We start from the raw sequence: 13,195 nt of genomic DNA, 5'->3' as shown, positions 1-13,195 counted from the left end.
TACACACACTCCCACGGGAACACACTCCAACGTACACACACTCCCACGTAAACACACACTCCAACATACACTCACTCCCACGTCCACACTCTCCCACGGGAACACTCTCCCACATACACACACTCCCACATACACACACTCCCACATCACACTCCCACGTCCGCGCACTCCCACATACACACACTCCCACGGGAACACTCTCACATGTAAACACACTCTCCCACGGGGACACTCTCCCACACACTCCCACAGGAACACTCTCCCACGTAAACACACTCTCCCACGGGAACACTCTCCCACACTCTACCACGGGGGCACTCTCCCACACTCTCCCACATCCACACACTCCCACACTCTCCCACGGGGACACTCTCCCACGTAAACACACACTCCCACACTCTCCCACGGGGACACTCACCCAACGGCCCATTGGCGCTTCCCTCTCTGACCTCTGACCTTGTCACCGTCGCGGCCGTGGCCGCGGTTCACACACCGCCTCCCGCCGACCGCCGCCACCGTCGTTGTCGCCGCGGGCCCCAGGGGACGTGGGAGAGGTGCTGAACCGCACGCTGCAGGCGGCCGGCGACGCGCAGGCCGTCGCCGCCGAGGTGGACGCCGCCGTGGGGCCCGTGGAGCGGCAGCTCGACGAGTGGAGGGCCAAGTTCGGCCGCGCGCCGGCCGACAACGCGGCCTACAGCGCCGCCCTCACCGACGCCAAAAGGACGAGTGAGCCCCCCCCACCACCACCACCCCCCCACCACCACCACCACCCCCCCACCACCACCCCCACCACCCCCACCGACGCCAAAAGGATGAGTGAGCCCCCCCCCACCACCACCCCCCCACCACCCCCCCACCACCCCCCCCCACCACCACCCCCACCACCCCCACCGACGCCAAAAGGACGAGTGAGTGAATGAGTGAGTGTGTGTGAGTGAGTGAGTGTGTGTAAGTGTGGGTACGTGTGAGTGAGTGTGTGTGGCACAGTAGGGGGCAAAGCTGGGTGCATCTGCCCGTCATCACAGTCGGTCAACCCACGGGCACCTGGGTCTTGTCCCGTGACCTCCTGTGAGTGAGCATTCGACACTTCACTTAGCTTCAAAGTGCACCTGGCCTGGCACGGGTGCCGTGGTGACGTCACCGCCGCTTAGTGGCCAACGGAGGCTGTTGTTGGTGTTGTTTGTTTGGCCCACTGCCAACGGTGTTTGAAAGTCCAAGTCGGCGCCGGTAAGGGAACTATTCTCCCCCACCGCTGGTAGAGCTGCTTGCTGTGGTTGCTCGTTTCCGTGAGGGAGCTCAGTGCGGTGATTGGCCGCTGCCTCTGCGTGCAGTGAAAACCCTGGCGGAGACGATCCCCGACATCCTGCAGAAGCTGGATCGCCTGCAGAACCGCATCCCGTCCTCGAACATCGCCAACAACATCTCCCGCATCCAGACGCTCATCGCACAGGCCCGGGATGCGGCCATGAAGGCACGTGTGGGGCACAGGGGGGCACGCGCACGGCTCACCACGCGCGACGTCGCAGCAACAGCATGGCAGCTCGCGCTCCGCCGAGTGGCAACGTCGCGCCGCAACGCGGCGCCCCGCACACGGACTGCTGGGGCGAGTGCTGTCAGTGAGCGGCTACTATGAAGGCCGGCGCTGTGGCACACGGCGGGGTGGGTGGCCAGGGGAGGCCCTGGGCCGGTGTTGGCCGTGAGCGGGAATCTAACTCCGTAACGCCGCACGATAACCACCGCACTACCGGTCCTCACTGACACATAAACATACATCTGGCTGCTATAAATTTCCGCATGATGAAAAAGCCACTTCGTTGAGCTATCATTTTTTGGCCAGGCTGTTTCTATACAGCTGAGTGGGCCTTACCCGGTAGGTAAAAAGTAAAAAAAGAAAAAAAGACACGCACGCAAACCCTCGTACATCCACTCCCGCACACTGTGGCGACACACGTGCAAACTCACGAGCGCGCGGATTCGCCGGTCTCCTGTGACTCGCCGCCTCTCCCCGCCGCGCAGGTCAAGGTGTCCATGAAGTTCAACGGCACCTCGGGGGTCCAGGTGCGCCCGCTGCAGAACCTGCAGGACCTCAAGGCCTACTCGCTCCTCAGCTTCTACATCCGCATGGGCGAGCAGCAGCGGCGGCGGCAGACGGAGCCCGACAGCCGCTTCGTCATGTACCTGGGCAGCAAGAAGGCATGTGCCTGCACCGCGCGGTACACCGCGCAGCCACCGTGCCGGCACCGTACCGGCACCACGCTAGCACCGTGCCACGCCGAAACCGCGCTCCGCTGGAGCCGCCGCATCCCGTTGCTACGGCGATGGATTACTCGGCCGATAATCATCGGCTCGGTCGCTCGGCTAACCGCGGACGGCCCGGAAATAGTTTTGGTGGTGGAACAAAAAAAAGTCTGGTTTCTGCTTAGAAACGCGTGACGTTGATTCTAAATGTGGAGGGGAAAACCGGGGGACCCGGAGAAAAATCCACACGACCACGGGCAGAACACGCAAACCCCAAATATGTACAGACGTCAGGGTCGGGATCGAACCCACGACCTCCTGCATACCGGGCGGTGCGTGGCTCTGAAAACCGGGCGTTGGCTCTGCTCGCTTCCCTTGCGCAGGCCGACAAGAACTTCCTGGGCGTCACGGTGAAGAACGGCAACATCGCGTACGTGTACAACCTGGGCGGGGAGGACGCTGAGCTGCAGGTGGAGGACAAACGGATAAGCGGGGAGGACTTCACGCAAGTCCGCATCGAGCGGTACGACACACGGACTTCGCATTCCCAAAGGCGAAGTTCCCACCCCCCCCCCCGCCCCCTCCCGCCTTGTAGGCCTTAACAGTCCGTTAAACTCTCCACGGGGGCGGGCGCCTCGTGGCTCTCTCCGCCGTTGTCTCCGCGCAGCATCAAGCAGCACGGGAAGCTGCGCGTGACGGAGAAGCAGTACACGAGCACGGCCACCGGCTCGCTGTCCGGCGACTTCTCCCTGCTGCACCTCGACCCCGAGGACACCGTCTTCTACGTCGGGGGCGTCCCCCCCGGATTCCAGGTTCGCCCCCCCCCCCCCCAGCCCGCGCGCGTCACGCGCACCGCGTCACACGCACGTCATGCGCACGATGTCACACGTACAACGTCACACGCACAATGTCACGCGCATGACGTCACACGCACGTGACGTCACACGCATAACGTCATGTGCACGACGTCACGCGCATAACGTCACACGCACAATGTCACGCGCACCGCGTCACACGCACGTCATGCGCACGATGTCACACGTACAATTTCACACGCACAATGTCACGTGCACGACGTCACGCGCACGACGTCACGCGCGCGACGTCACGCGCACAACGTCACACGCACAACGTCACGCGCACGACGTCACGCGCACGACGTCACACGCCGCCACTGGCTCCGCTGGGGTTGCTCGAGCGTGGTTGGATTCGGGCACACTTGGCGCTGAGGAATTTGGCTGCGGGGTTTGTGACGTGGAGGGTGTCCCTGATCGCTTGGTCGACTCAGCCTCAAATAAGTTTGTCGTGCGGTGTGTAAACATCGCCACTGGGGAGACAAAGGCGGCCGGGCATAGTGCTGGCCACCCACCCCCTCGTGTGCCGTTCCGGCCTTCATAGGTGTTCGCTAACAGCACTTGCCCCAACAGTCCGTTAAGGCTACACGGGGGGATCTTTGTCTTTGTGTGCGCGTGTGTGCTCATGAGGGTGCGGTAGTGTAGCGCCACTTTGGCCCGCTGCTGCCCTCCCCGGCCTCCTCCTGGTTATTGCGGACACGCAATCTGCCCTTCCCGAAGAGGACATTTCAAATAAAGTTTTGCCGTTTCACAAACCCCACTGACGTCCCCCCCCGCCCGCCACGACTGTATGTCCTTGAAAGTACTTCTTATCATTGGTTCTTTCGGTAAAGTCACGTAGAAGGGAAACAATGAAATAATCTTTTATAATATTTTATTGTTTCCCTTCTACGTGACTTTACCGAAAGAACCAATAATATGAATCCCTGCAGTCACGAAAGCTTTAAATAAAAATTTAGTACTTCTTCTTGTTATCTAATCGGCGTCGTCTCGACCGATGTCCCGTGGCACGTCGATGAATCGGCCTCGGGGGGGGGAAGGCCTCAGGACCAGTTTGGATGTTCGCCACCGGTGTTGACCGCGACTGGGGATCGAACTCGGGTCGCCGTGTTTCGTAGCGCAGCGCTAACCGCTCCGCTGCCGGTTCACACGCGCGCGTACTTGCGTGCGTGCGTGCGTGCGAGAACCATTTACGTGCAACGGACAAGGGCCCGCTGCCCGAAGTGTCGCCTACATTTGTTTCCTTTCATGGCCACGCAGTGTCACTGATGGAGGTGGTGAGTTTTTTTTTTAATTTCATCGCACCCCCTGATCCACACACGGCTCCCAGGGCCTGGGGAGACACTCACCCGGCAGCGGATTGACGAGAGGGGCTGTACGTGCGAGCTCCGTGCATGCGTGCGAGCTCCGTGCGTGCGCGCTTCCGTACGACATTCGCATACATTATACACCCAGTCCGTGTTATTCACCAGAAACATCGCACATCATCTACGCGAGGATTTTGGCTTCGCCCACCGTGCCCGTGTCACTGGCGACAGTTGTCATCGACTTTCCTCGCCCCTTCACGTTCCCCCATTATACTCTCCCCACCCCCCCCCCCCCCCGTGTCGGTTCAGCTGCCCCCGAGCCTGCGCTACCCCAACTTCATCGGCTGCATCGAGCTTGCCACCATCAACGACAACGCAGTGAGCCTCTACAACTTTGAGCGGCTCATCAACATGAACACCACGCTCTCCTACCCGTGCGGGCGGTGAGTGTACGGACGCGTCGTAACGCCCCGCGCACAATTCGCCCGTCCCGTACGGGACGAGGAGCGAGGATTAAATGGTTTTTTTTTTTTAAAGGGCCGGCATCTCAAACGCCTTGGCCAGCGAGGCTGGGATTCCGAAGCGGGACACTTCCAAATGTTGGCGGGGAAGGGGGGGGGTGGGGTGGGGGGGGGGGGTGACCTTTCGTTCAATGCCCGCCGACTTTCCATCGGGTGTGATAGCGACACTCGACTTCGCGTCGAGGTTTTCATTCATTAAGAATAATCTTTAAGAGAGATAGCGCGTTGCCTGTGCTCCGCCCACGGCGTCACTAGCAGAAGAAAGGGACGGACGGACGGACGGAGGTAGTGCACGGACGGGCCTCGGCAGGAAAGCGCCGACGATGCGTCGTGGCGTCTCAGCGAAGGCGAGAGGCATTCTCACCCGGGAAACTTGTGAATGCGGCTCTCCGCGCAGAGGCAAGGGCTTCTCGGAGAGGAACAGCAACACCTTCTACTTCGACGGCTCGGGTTTCATCAGCGTGGAGGACGTGGACCGGGACAAGAAGATCAAGCCCACGCTCGCCAAGTTCGACATGGAGATCCGCACGTCGGCCGACAACGCCCTCGTGCTCTACATGGCTGACGGGGTGGGTGACGCGGCGCTTCTCGGCGCTCGGCTGCCGTGCTTCCGCCTGTCCGTGTGTGTCTGTATGTAAGTGTGTGTCTGTATGTAAGTGTGTGTCTGTATGTAAGTGTGTGTGTGTCTGTATGTAAGTGTGTCTGTATGTATGTAAGTGTGTGTGTCTGTATGTAAGTGTGTGTCTGTATGTAAGTGTGTGTCTGTATGTAAGTGTGTGTCTGTATGTAAGTGTGTGTGTGTCTGTATGTAAGTGTGTGTCTGTATGTAAGTGTGTGTCTGTATGTAAGTGTGTGTGTCTGTATGTAAGTGTGTGTGTGTCTGTATGTAAGTGTGTGTGTGTGTCTGTATGTAAGTGTGTGTGTCTGTATGTAAGTGTGTGTCTGTATGTAAGTGTGTGTGTGTCTGTATGTAAGTGTGTGTGTGTCTGTATGTAAGTGTGTGTCTGTATGTAAGTGTGTGTGTGTCTGTATGTAAGTGTGTGTCTGTATGTAAGTGTGTCTCTGTATGTAAGTGTGTGTCTGTATGTAAGTGTGTGTGTCTGTATGTAAGTGTGTGTGTGTCTGTATGTAAGTGTGTGTGTGTGACTGTATGTAAGTGTGTGTCTGTGTCTGTATGTAAGTGTGTGTGTGTGTCTGTATGTAAGTGTGTGTGATAATCGGAGGTGCAGGGGGGGGGGGGTAGGACATCATCACCGGTGGACGTGAACACCCACCACCCTCTTTAGCTCATTCTTTCAGAACTGCTTTTTGTGTTCAGTTTGTTGTCCTTCCCAACCCACACCTCCGATAAGCGCGGATTGCTACGTACGGTGCGACAAAAGTTCAACATACGTCCATCACTTGGTGGACGTCTGCCCGGCCTGATGTCCCGAACAAGGGTCGAGGAGTTTTCCCTGCGGGCCACGCGACATCGTGTCCCGCGTGCCCCAGACGGCACGACGTCCGAGCAGGCGGCCACGATTGCGGACCCCGGCGTCGCTCACTATCCCTTGCCCATCTCTCGTCGGGAGTATTTGCTAACGCGTCGCTCGTGTCTACGGCTTTCCGATCTCTCTCTCTCTCTCTTTCATCTCGCTCATACTCGTTACGGTCTCTGCGAGCCGGATCTCAGCCAGGAGGACAACAAGAGAGCTGTGGCTTGCGGGCCGCATCCTGGCCACGCAGGCCACCACACGCACCTCTGAATAGCGCGGTTGGCTGCGTGCGGCGCGACAGACGTTCAGCATAACAATGGAGCCCTGGTTTTTTTCGGCGTTTCGATGCCACAGCCGCCACCGACACCGCACACAGCGCCTGTTCTCCTACAGCGCATCGTCGTTGTCGCGCGAACGCGTGTGCGCAGGACAAGTTCCTGAGTCTGGAGATCCAGGAGGGGCTGCTGAGGCTGGCGTACGACTTCGGCTACAGCCAGGGCGTCAGCATTCCCACGCTCATGGAGAAGAAGCCGGTCAACGACGGGCAGCCACACACGGTGTGCGATCGCACGCTCCGGCCCCCACACCCCCCCCCCCCGCCCCCCGCCCGCCTTCCTTGCTCCATGCCCGTCGCTGGCCACTCGGAGTCGAAGTGATTTGAGCATCGAAGCATCAGTGGCTATCTACGGTTTACGGCTGTGAGCTAGTGGTGGATATTCCACGTTGCTACGACGGGGCTGAGTCTATCCATAGGACAAGCGCTGTTGACTTCCTCACAACGTGCTGCTCGTCTCATCGACCCCCCCCCCCCCAGGGTAACTCGTGGACATCTGTGCAAAATCTATAACAATGACGAGAAAGCCCATCGTGACGTAAAGGCAGGGGAGTCTGGAAAGCCGTAATCTTGAAGGAAACACACAAAACATGTTGACAACAAGCACTCAGACTTTGTGCATCTGCGAATAAGAGCTTTACAGCTCATCGTATTCCTCCAAATATAAACAAATATTCTGATCGTGGCCCGAGTCAAAGCCCCCCCCCCACCCAGGGTCAGAACTTGCAGCCCTTCCGCCACGCTTTATCCGCCGCGGCCACTCGGCCACGTCACCCCACAGCGTCAGCGCTCGACAACGCGGCAGCGTCCGCCGGTTGAGAGTTGAGAGTTGAGAGTTCAAATCCCGCGCGGTGGCTGAGCCGGCTCACCGTCGTCTCTCCGTGGACGATAAATTAAGCACCGCTGCTCCGTGGGACCGCGGTTGTCTTGTGGATAAATTGCCCCCCCCACCGACCCCGACCCCTCCCGGCCATGCGAATGTGGAATTCGTTTACTCTCGAGCTAGGCACAAACCGAGAGGGGAAATGAGCACCGCCCAGTGGCCGGTCTTGACCGTGGACGCTCTCCGTGGTCTCTTGATGACCCGAATTGAAGGCGTCCCCTTTGCCGCTGCGACGCGGCAGTTCATCGCGCTGCGCTGAGCCGGCATCGACGTGCTTGGCGACGCGTGTGTGGGGTTGGCGCCGCCGCGCTACGAACCCGGCGGACCCCCAGTTCGATTCCCACTCGCGGCCTGCAACGGTGACGATTATCTGAACCGGTCGTGGTCCCCTAGGCCGACTCCGCCTCAGATGAGTACCCGGGGCGCTGTGTAAAACTTCGCCGCTGGGGAGGCAATGGAGACCGGGCGCGGTGCTGGCCACCCTCCCCTTCGTGTGCTGTGCCGGCCTTAACCGCAGCTTGTTAAAGGCTGTACGGGATATGTTTGTTCGAGTCTTTGCACAGAGCCAAAGTTCACCTCGCCTGGCACAAGCGCTGTGGTGATGTCAACGCTACTTTTCGGCAAATAGCGGCTGTTGTTATTGTTGTTGTTGCTGTTGTTGCTGTTGTTGTTGCTGTTGTTGTTGCTGTTGTTGTTACCGGCCGCGGGTAACATCAGTGGCTGATAGCTCAACCAGTCCTGGGCCTCCCCTTGGTTGGCTCGGCCTTAAATTAGTTCCTGGTGCAGTGTAATAAAAAAAAAATAGCGACCGGGTAGAAAAATGTGGAGGGTGCGGTGTTGGCCACATTAACCCCTCGCGTGCCACGACGGGCCTCAGGCGGACGTTCGATAACAATACCTGCCCCAGCAACTCTGAAAAGCCACACGGTTGACGGCGGGGGGGGGTAATCTTTGTCTTCGTCTCTGAACAGATCCAGATAATTCACCGGCAGGCGGGCCGCATGTACCTACGTCTGGACCGCATCACCATCGCGCAGGGCGCCACGCAGCCCGGCACCATGGTCTTCAAGCGCATGTTCATCGGCGGAGTCCCACCTGGAGCCATCAGCGAGCGGTCAGCAGACGCAGCGGCGGCGGCAGCGGCAGCCGTAGAATTGGCAGCAGCCAATGGCAGCTGCAGGAGCAGCAGGCTCAGCTGCAACAGCATAGCGGCAACAGCAGGAGCGGCATGGGCAGCAGCAGGGGCAGGAGGTGTAGCTGCAGCGGCGTAGCAGCAGGAGCGGTAGTAGCAGTAGTAGTAGCAGCAGGTGCAGTAGCAGTGGTAGCAGCAGCAGATGCAGTGGTAGCAGCAGGAGCAGCAGTAGCGGTAGCAGCAGCAGTAGTAGTAGCAGCAGCAGCAGGTGCAGTAGCAATGGTAGCAGCAGCAGCAGAAGCAGCAGGTGCAGTGGTAGCAGCAGGAGCAGCATGTGCAGCAGCAGTGGTAGCAGTGGTAGCAGGAGCAGGTGCAGTGGTAGCAGAAGCAGGTGCAGTAGCAGCAGCAGCAGGTGCAGTGGTTGCAGCAGGAGCAGCAGTAGTGGTAGCAGCAGCAGTAGTAGTAGCAGCAGCAGCAGGTGCAGTAGCAATGGTAGCAGCAGCAGGAACAGCAGGTGCAGTGGTAGCAGCAGGAGCAGCAGGTGCAGCAGCAGTGGTAGCAGTGGTAGCAGCAGAAGGTGCAGTGGTAGCAGCAGGAGCAGCAGTAGTGGTAGCAGTAGTAGCAGCAGCAGCAGGTGCAGTAGCAGTGGTAGCAGTGGTTGCAGCAGCAGGTGCAGTGGGAGCAGCAGCAGGAGCAGCAGTAGTGGTAGCAGCAGCAGGTGCAGTAGCAGGAGCAGCAGGAGCAGCAGTAGTGGTAGCAGCAGCAGGTGCAGTAGCAGCAGCAGCAGCACACCTCACGACAATACGCACAGTCTCCTCCTGCCTGAATTCCTCATGACCCCTCTGTGTATTCCGAGTGCTGATATTCGAGCAATCGACTCAATCCATCTCTTTACCATCCCTCCTCTGCGGTTAATAACTTGAGGTTGCGTTGCATTCTTAGTGAAAGGGGTGCAGCAGCCAACTTGAGAGTTTAAATCACCCATAGTGCCCCTGAGACTTCATACGACTGTCCTGGAAGCATGTCGGAATCGGTGATCGACGGCACAGATTTACGGCTGTGACGCCGTGCGCGCATTGTAAAGCTGATGTTGTTGCGCACCTTGCGGTGGAGCGATAAACGAGTCGCGACGGTTGACGATCGCGAGCCCGGACGGTGGGCGTGGAGGTGCGGTTTGACCCCCAAGGGGTTGGCGTCGTCGCGTCTCGCAGGAGCCGTACCCACGTGACGACGGAGACGGGGCTCAAGGGCTGCCTCCTGAGCCTCAAGGTGCAGGACACCAACCTGGACCTGCAGAAGGAACAGATGATCGGAGTGAGCGCCGGCTGCTCAGACGACGTGCTGGTACGTGCACCGCACCTTGCCCTTCGTTCTCCGGGTCCTCCGGTTTTTTGTCCCTCGCACATTTAGAATCGAGGTGCAGTTTAGAGTATTTGGCCGCTATAAGTGATACGCCACTTTTGTTGAGCTGTCATTTGTGGCCAGGTCGCTTCTGAAAAAGGGCTATATAGCTCAGTGGGCCTTACCTGGTGAAATAAAACTTTTTAGAAGGATCAAATGTGTTTGTGTAACTGAACCCGGGTGAACGTCACTGGAAGTCTCCCAACTTGTCGGTTTGTAGCCGCCCAACGAGATGTGAATCACGCTTTGAATCCGCTCAAATGTGCGTAGAGCTCACAGGCTCGCAAACCCTCTGAGAAAGAAACGTCTCGTTAGAAGAGTAACGTCACACAATGTTTAGAAAGAAAGTGTTACGCAATCTAACACGTAGAAGGCTATCGCGACCAATATTAATCATAATAAAGGATTTTTTTGGGGTTAGATCGCGTAAATGTGTCATTAACCCACCACCACCCGACACGGCCAATTAGTAAGGTTTGTCACGTGAACAAAACGTGCCAAATAGTGACTACTTCAGCAGACTTGGTTTTGTTGTTTGTGTGTAAATCCGCAACGTTTACAATTCGAGTACTGTGACGTTTTCCCTGGCGATTACAACAACAACCAGGTCATCGGGCGATTTGCCAGATCTAACCCAAAAACCTTTACGATGCGTCTGTCACGCATCCCTCGCGTGCAGCCGAGACGCTCGACTTGCAACCGTGCTCCCCGAGGTCTCGCCGCTGGCCCCGCGGCCTCTCAAGCGCTCGCACCCCGTCTGACCTCGGCGTGCAGGTGTCGCGCAAGGCCTACCTGGCGGGCGACGGGTTCATGTCGCTGGCCGTCAAGGATCCCTTCCCCGTGCTGGAGACGGGGCTCACGTTCCGCACCATGCAGCCAAGTGGCCTGCTCTTCTACTACTCCCTGCAGGTAGCGGCCCGGCCTGAAGCCGGCCACACCACCCACCCCAGTATCAACGGTCGGTGACTCCTGTCACGTGTGACGCGCGGTGGCGGTGGTTGTGGTGATAGTGGTGCGGTGGGGAGAGACTCACGGGGCAGCCCTCCAACGTGCAGCTCCTACTGTGTGTGTGTGTGAGCAAACAAAAACAAACAAAAAACCAAAGACAAAAGACAAAAGGTTCCCCATACAGCCTTTAACAGACTGTTACCCAGGCGAATCGAGAGTTGACTGTGCGGGGAGTGGAGTACTGCGCTACGAACCTGGCGACCCGAGTTCGATTGCCACTCACGGCCAACACCAATGGCGATTATCTAAATTCGTCCTGGGCCTCCCCTAGATCGACTCAGCCTCAAATGAGTACCTGGTGCGGTGTGTAAACATCGCCACTGGATAGACAAAGGCGGCCGGGCGTGGTGCTGGTGACCCAACCCTTCGTGCGCCGTGCCGACCTTCACAGGTGCTCGCTAACGGCACTTGCCCCAACAGTCTGTTAAGGCCACACGGGGGATCTATGTCTGTGTGTGTGTGTGCAGGGTGAGATTCTGTCGGTCGCCCTCAAAGAGGGGGCGGTGGTCCTGAAGACGAAGGAGGACACCCTGCGGACCATGAGCGCCGGATACAACGACGGCTCCAACCACTACCTCTTCGCTCTGCGCAACTCCTCCAGGTGCCGCCTCGGCCTCCCCCGTCTCGGCCGTAGGAACGTGGAATTTCCGTATTGCCACCGCAGGCTCTGGCTTGTGAGAAGACACGAGCTCGATGCGCGTGCCCTCCTCCCCCCGAGGCGGGCGCGTGCGTGCGTGCGGCTTCGTCGTTCTTTCTGCGTGTGCGTCTGTGCGTGCGTGTGTCTTTGCCTGCGCATCTGTGTCCATGCGTGTGTCTGTGCGTCCATGCGTTTGTCTGTACCTGCGTGCGGGGCGGTTTTGTAGCAGGTTTGTGCACCGCGCTATGAACTTGGTGACCCGCGTTTCGATTTCCTGCTGGCAGCCAACGTCGGTGGCGAACATCTGAACTGGCCCTAGGTTTGACTCGGCCTTAAATAAGTACCCGGTGCGATATGCAAAACACCGTCAGTTGGGGGATACAAAAGTGGGGCGGTGTGGAGCGGCGACCACGCCGCTCCACACCGCCCCTTCGCCGCAGCCTTCATCGGCGCTCGCCAGCAGCGCTTGCTCCATCTGGGGATAGACGCGATTCAGTCACCGCCCCGCGGGACTTTTGAGGTGGGGCAGCTACATTGGGCAGCGCGTATAGGCTCCCTCCACTGTCGTCCCTTATGCCTTATTACCTCCCCACCCTCCCACCAGCCTATACAACAAGCGACGCGCCAACTCGTAGCCCCCGCGTGTGTGGGGCGGTGAGTCCGCGGAGTTGTGTTGTGACCCCCCGTCCTCCACGTTGACCACGGGGTCTGTGCTTTGGGGCTCTTGTTGTTTTGTTCCAAAAAACAACAACGAAGCAGCGCTTGCTCCAGCAGTCTCCGTTCCAGGCTACAGAGGTTTGCCCGTTTCGCCTTCACCAGTGTCATCAGCGGTCCCCGGTTCCGGGCTGCACGGCGTTCGCCTGGTGGGGGGGTAGGGGGGGCTGGGTGTGTGGTTGGTGGGGGTGCGACCGTCGCTCTCGTCTCTCCGCGTGCTCGGCGCGCAGCCTGCGCCTGGTGCTGGACGACGTGGACGCCAGCGACAGCGCGGCGCCCTCCCTGCGCCTCGCCGGCCGGGAGGCTCAGCCCGGACGCCTCTTCGTGGGCGGGGTCCCCGACGCGCCGCCGACGCCGCTCGGCTTCGACAACTTCTCCGGCTGCATCAGCGACGTCTTCATACGCCGGTGGGCGGCGGCACCGCCGGAGGGTTCCGGGCAGCGCCGGCTCCGGGGTGTGGGGCGGGGGGTCGAAGTGGGGGGTGGGGGGGGGGGGGTCATCCTTCGACGGCCCCGTTGCGCGCGTGTAGTCGTCGTGGATGCGTGCGCGTGAGTGAGGAGCGGTGGTGCAGTGGTTGGCGCTACGAACCCAGTGGCCCAAGTTTGATTCCCGCTCACGGCCAACACCAGTGACTATGAACCGGACCTGGGTCTGTCCTAGGATGACTCGGCCTAAAATGAGTACCTGGTGT

The 13,195-nt window shown here is 59.2% G+C and overlaps 1 protein-coding gene across 1 annotated transcript in view; it reads left to right on the top strand.

Moving 5' to 3' along the window:
- LAMA5 (laminin subunit alpha 5) overlaps positions 1-13,195 on the top strand; it is a 232,150-nt gene that overhangs the window by 197,253 nt on the left and 21,702 nt on the right. Inside the window, exons 59-71 of the mRNA XM_032959653.2 lie at positions 541-726; positions 1,332-1,471; positions 2,017-2,193; positions 2,622-2,761; positions 2,906-3,050; positions 4,709-4,842; positions 5,318-5,489; positions 6,824-6,952; positions 8,584-8,726; positions 9,956-10,088; positions 10,920-11,054; positions 11,621-11,754; positions 12,735-12,911. Of these exons, the coding sequence (XP_032815544.2) occupies positions 541-726; positions 1,332-1,471; positions 2,017-2,193; positions 2,622-2,761; positions 2,906-3,050; positions 4,709-4,842; positions 5,318-5,489; positions 6,824-6,952; positions 8,584-8,726; positions 9,956-10,088; positions 10,920-11,054; positions 11,621-11,754; positions 12,735-12,911 (1,945 nt within the window). The remainder of the gene's footprint in view (positions 1-540; positions 727-1,331; positions 1,472-2,016; positions 2,194-2,621; positions 2,762-2,905; positions 3,051-4,708; positions 4,843-5,317; positions 5,490-6,823; positions 6,953-8,583; positions 8,727-9,955; positions 10,089-10,919; positions 11,055-11,620; positions 11,755-12,734; positions 12,912-13,195) is intronic.

The sequence above is a fragment of the Petromyzon marinus genome, chromosome 23 (assembly GCF_048934315.1).
Source record: "Petromyzon marinus isolate PM22_M1 ecotype Great Lakes invasive population chromosome 23, UKy_Petmar_22M1.pri1.0, whole genome shotgun sequence".
Lineage (NCBI taxonomy): Eukaryota > Metazoa > Chordata > Hyperoartia > Petromyzontiformes > Petromyzontidae > Petromyzon > Petromyzon marinus.
Note: the sequence above shows the minus strand (reverse complement) of the source record. Positions and strands in the feature narration are given on the sequence as shown.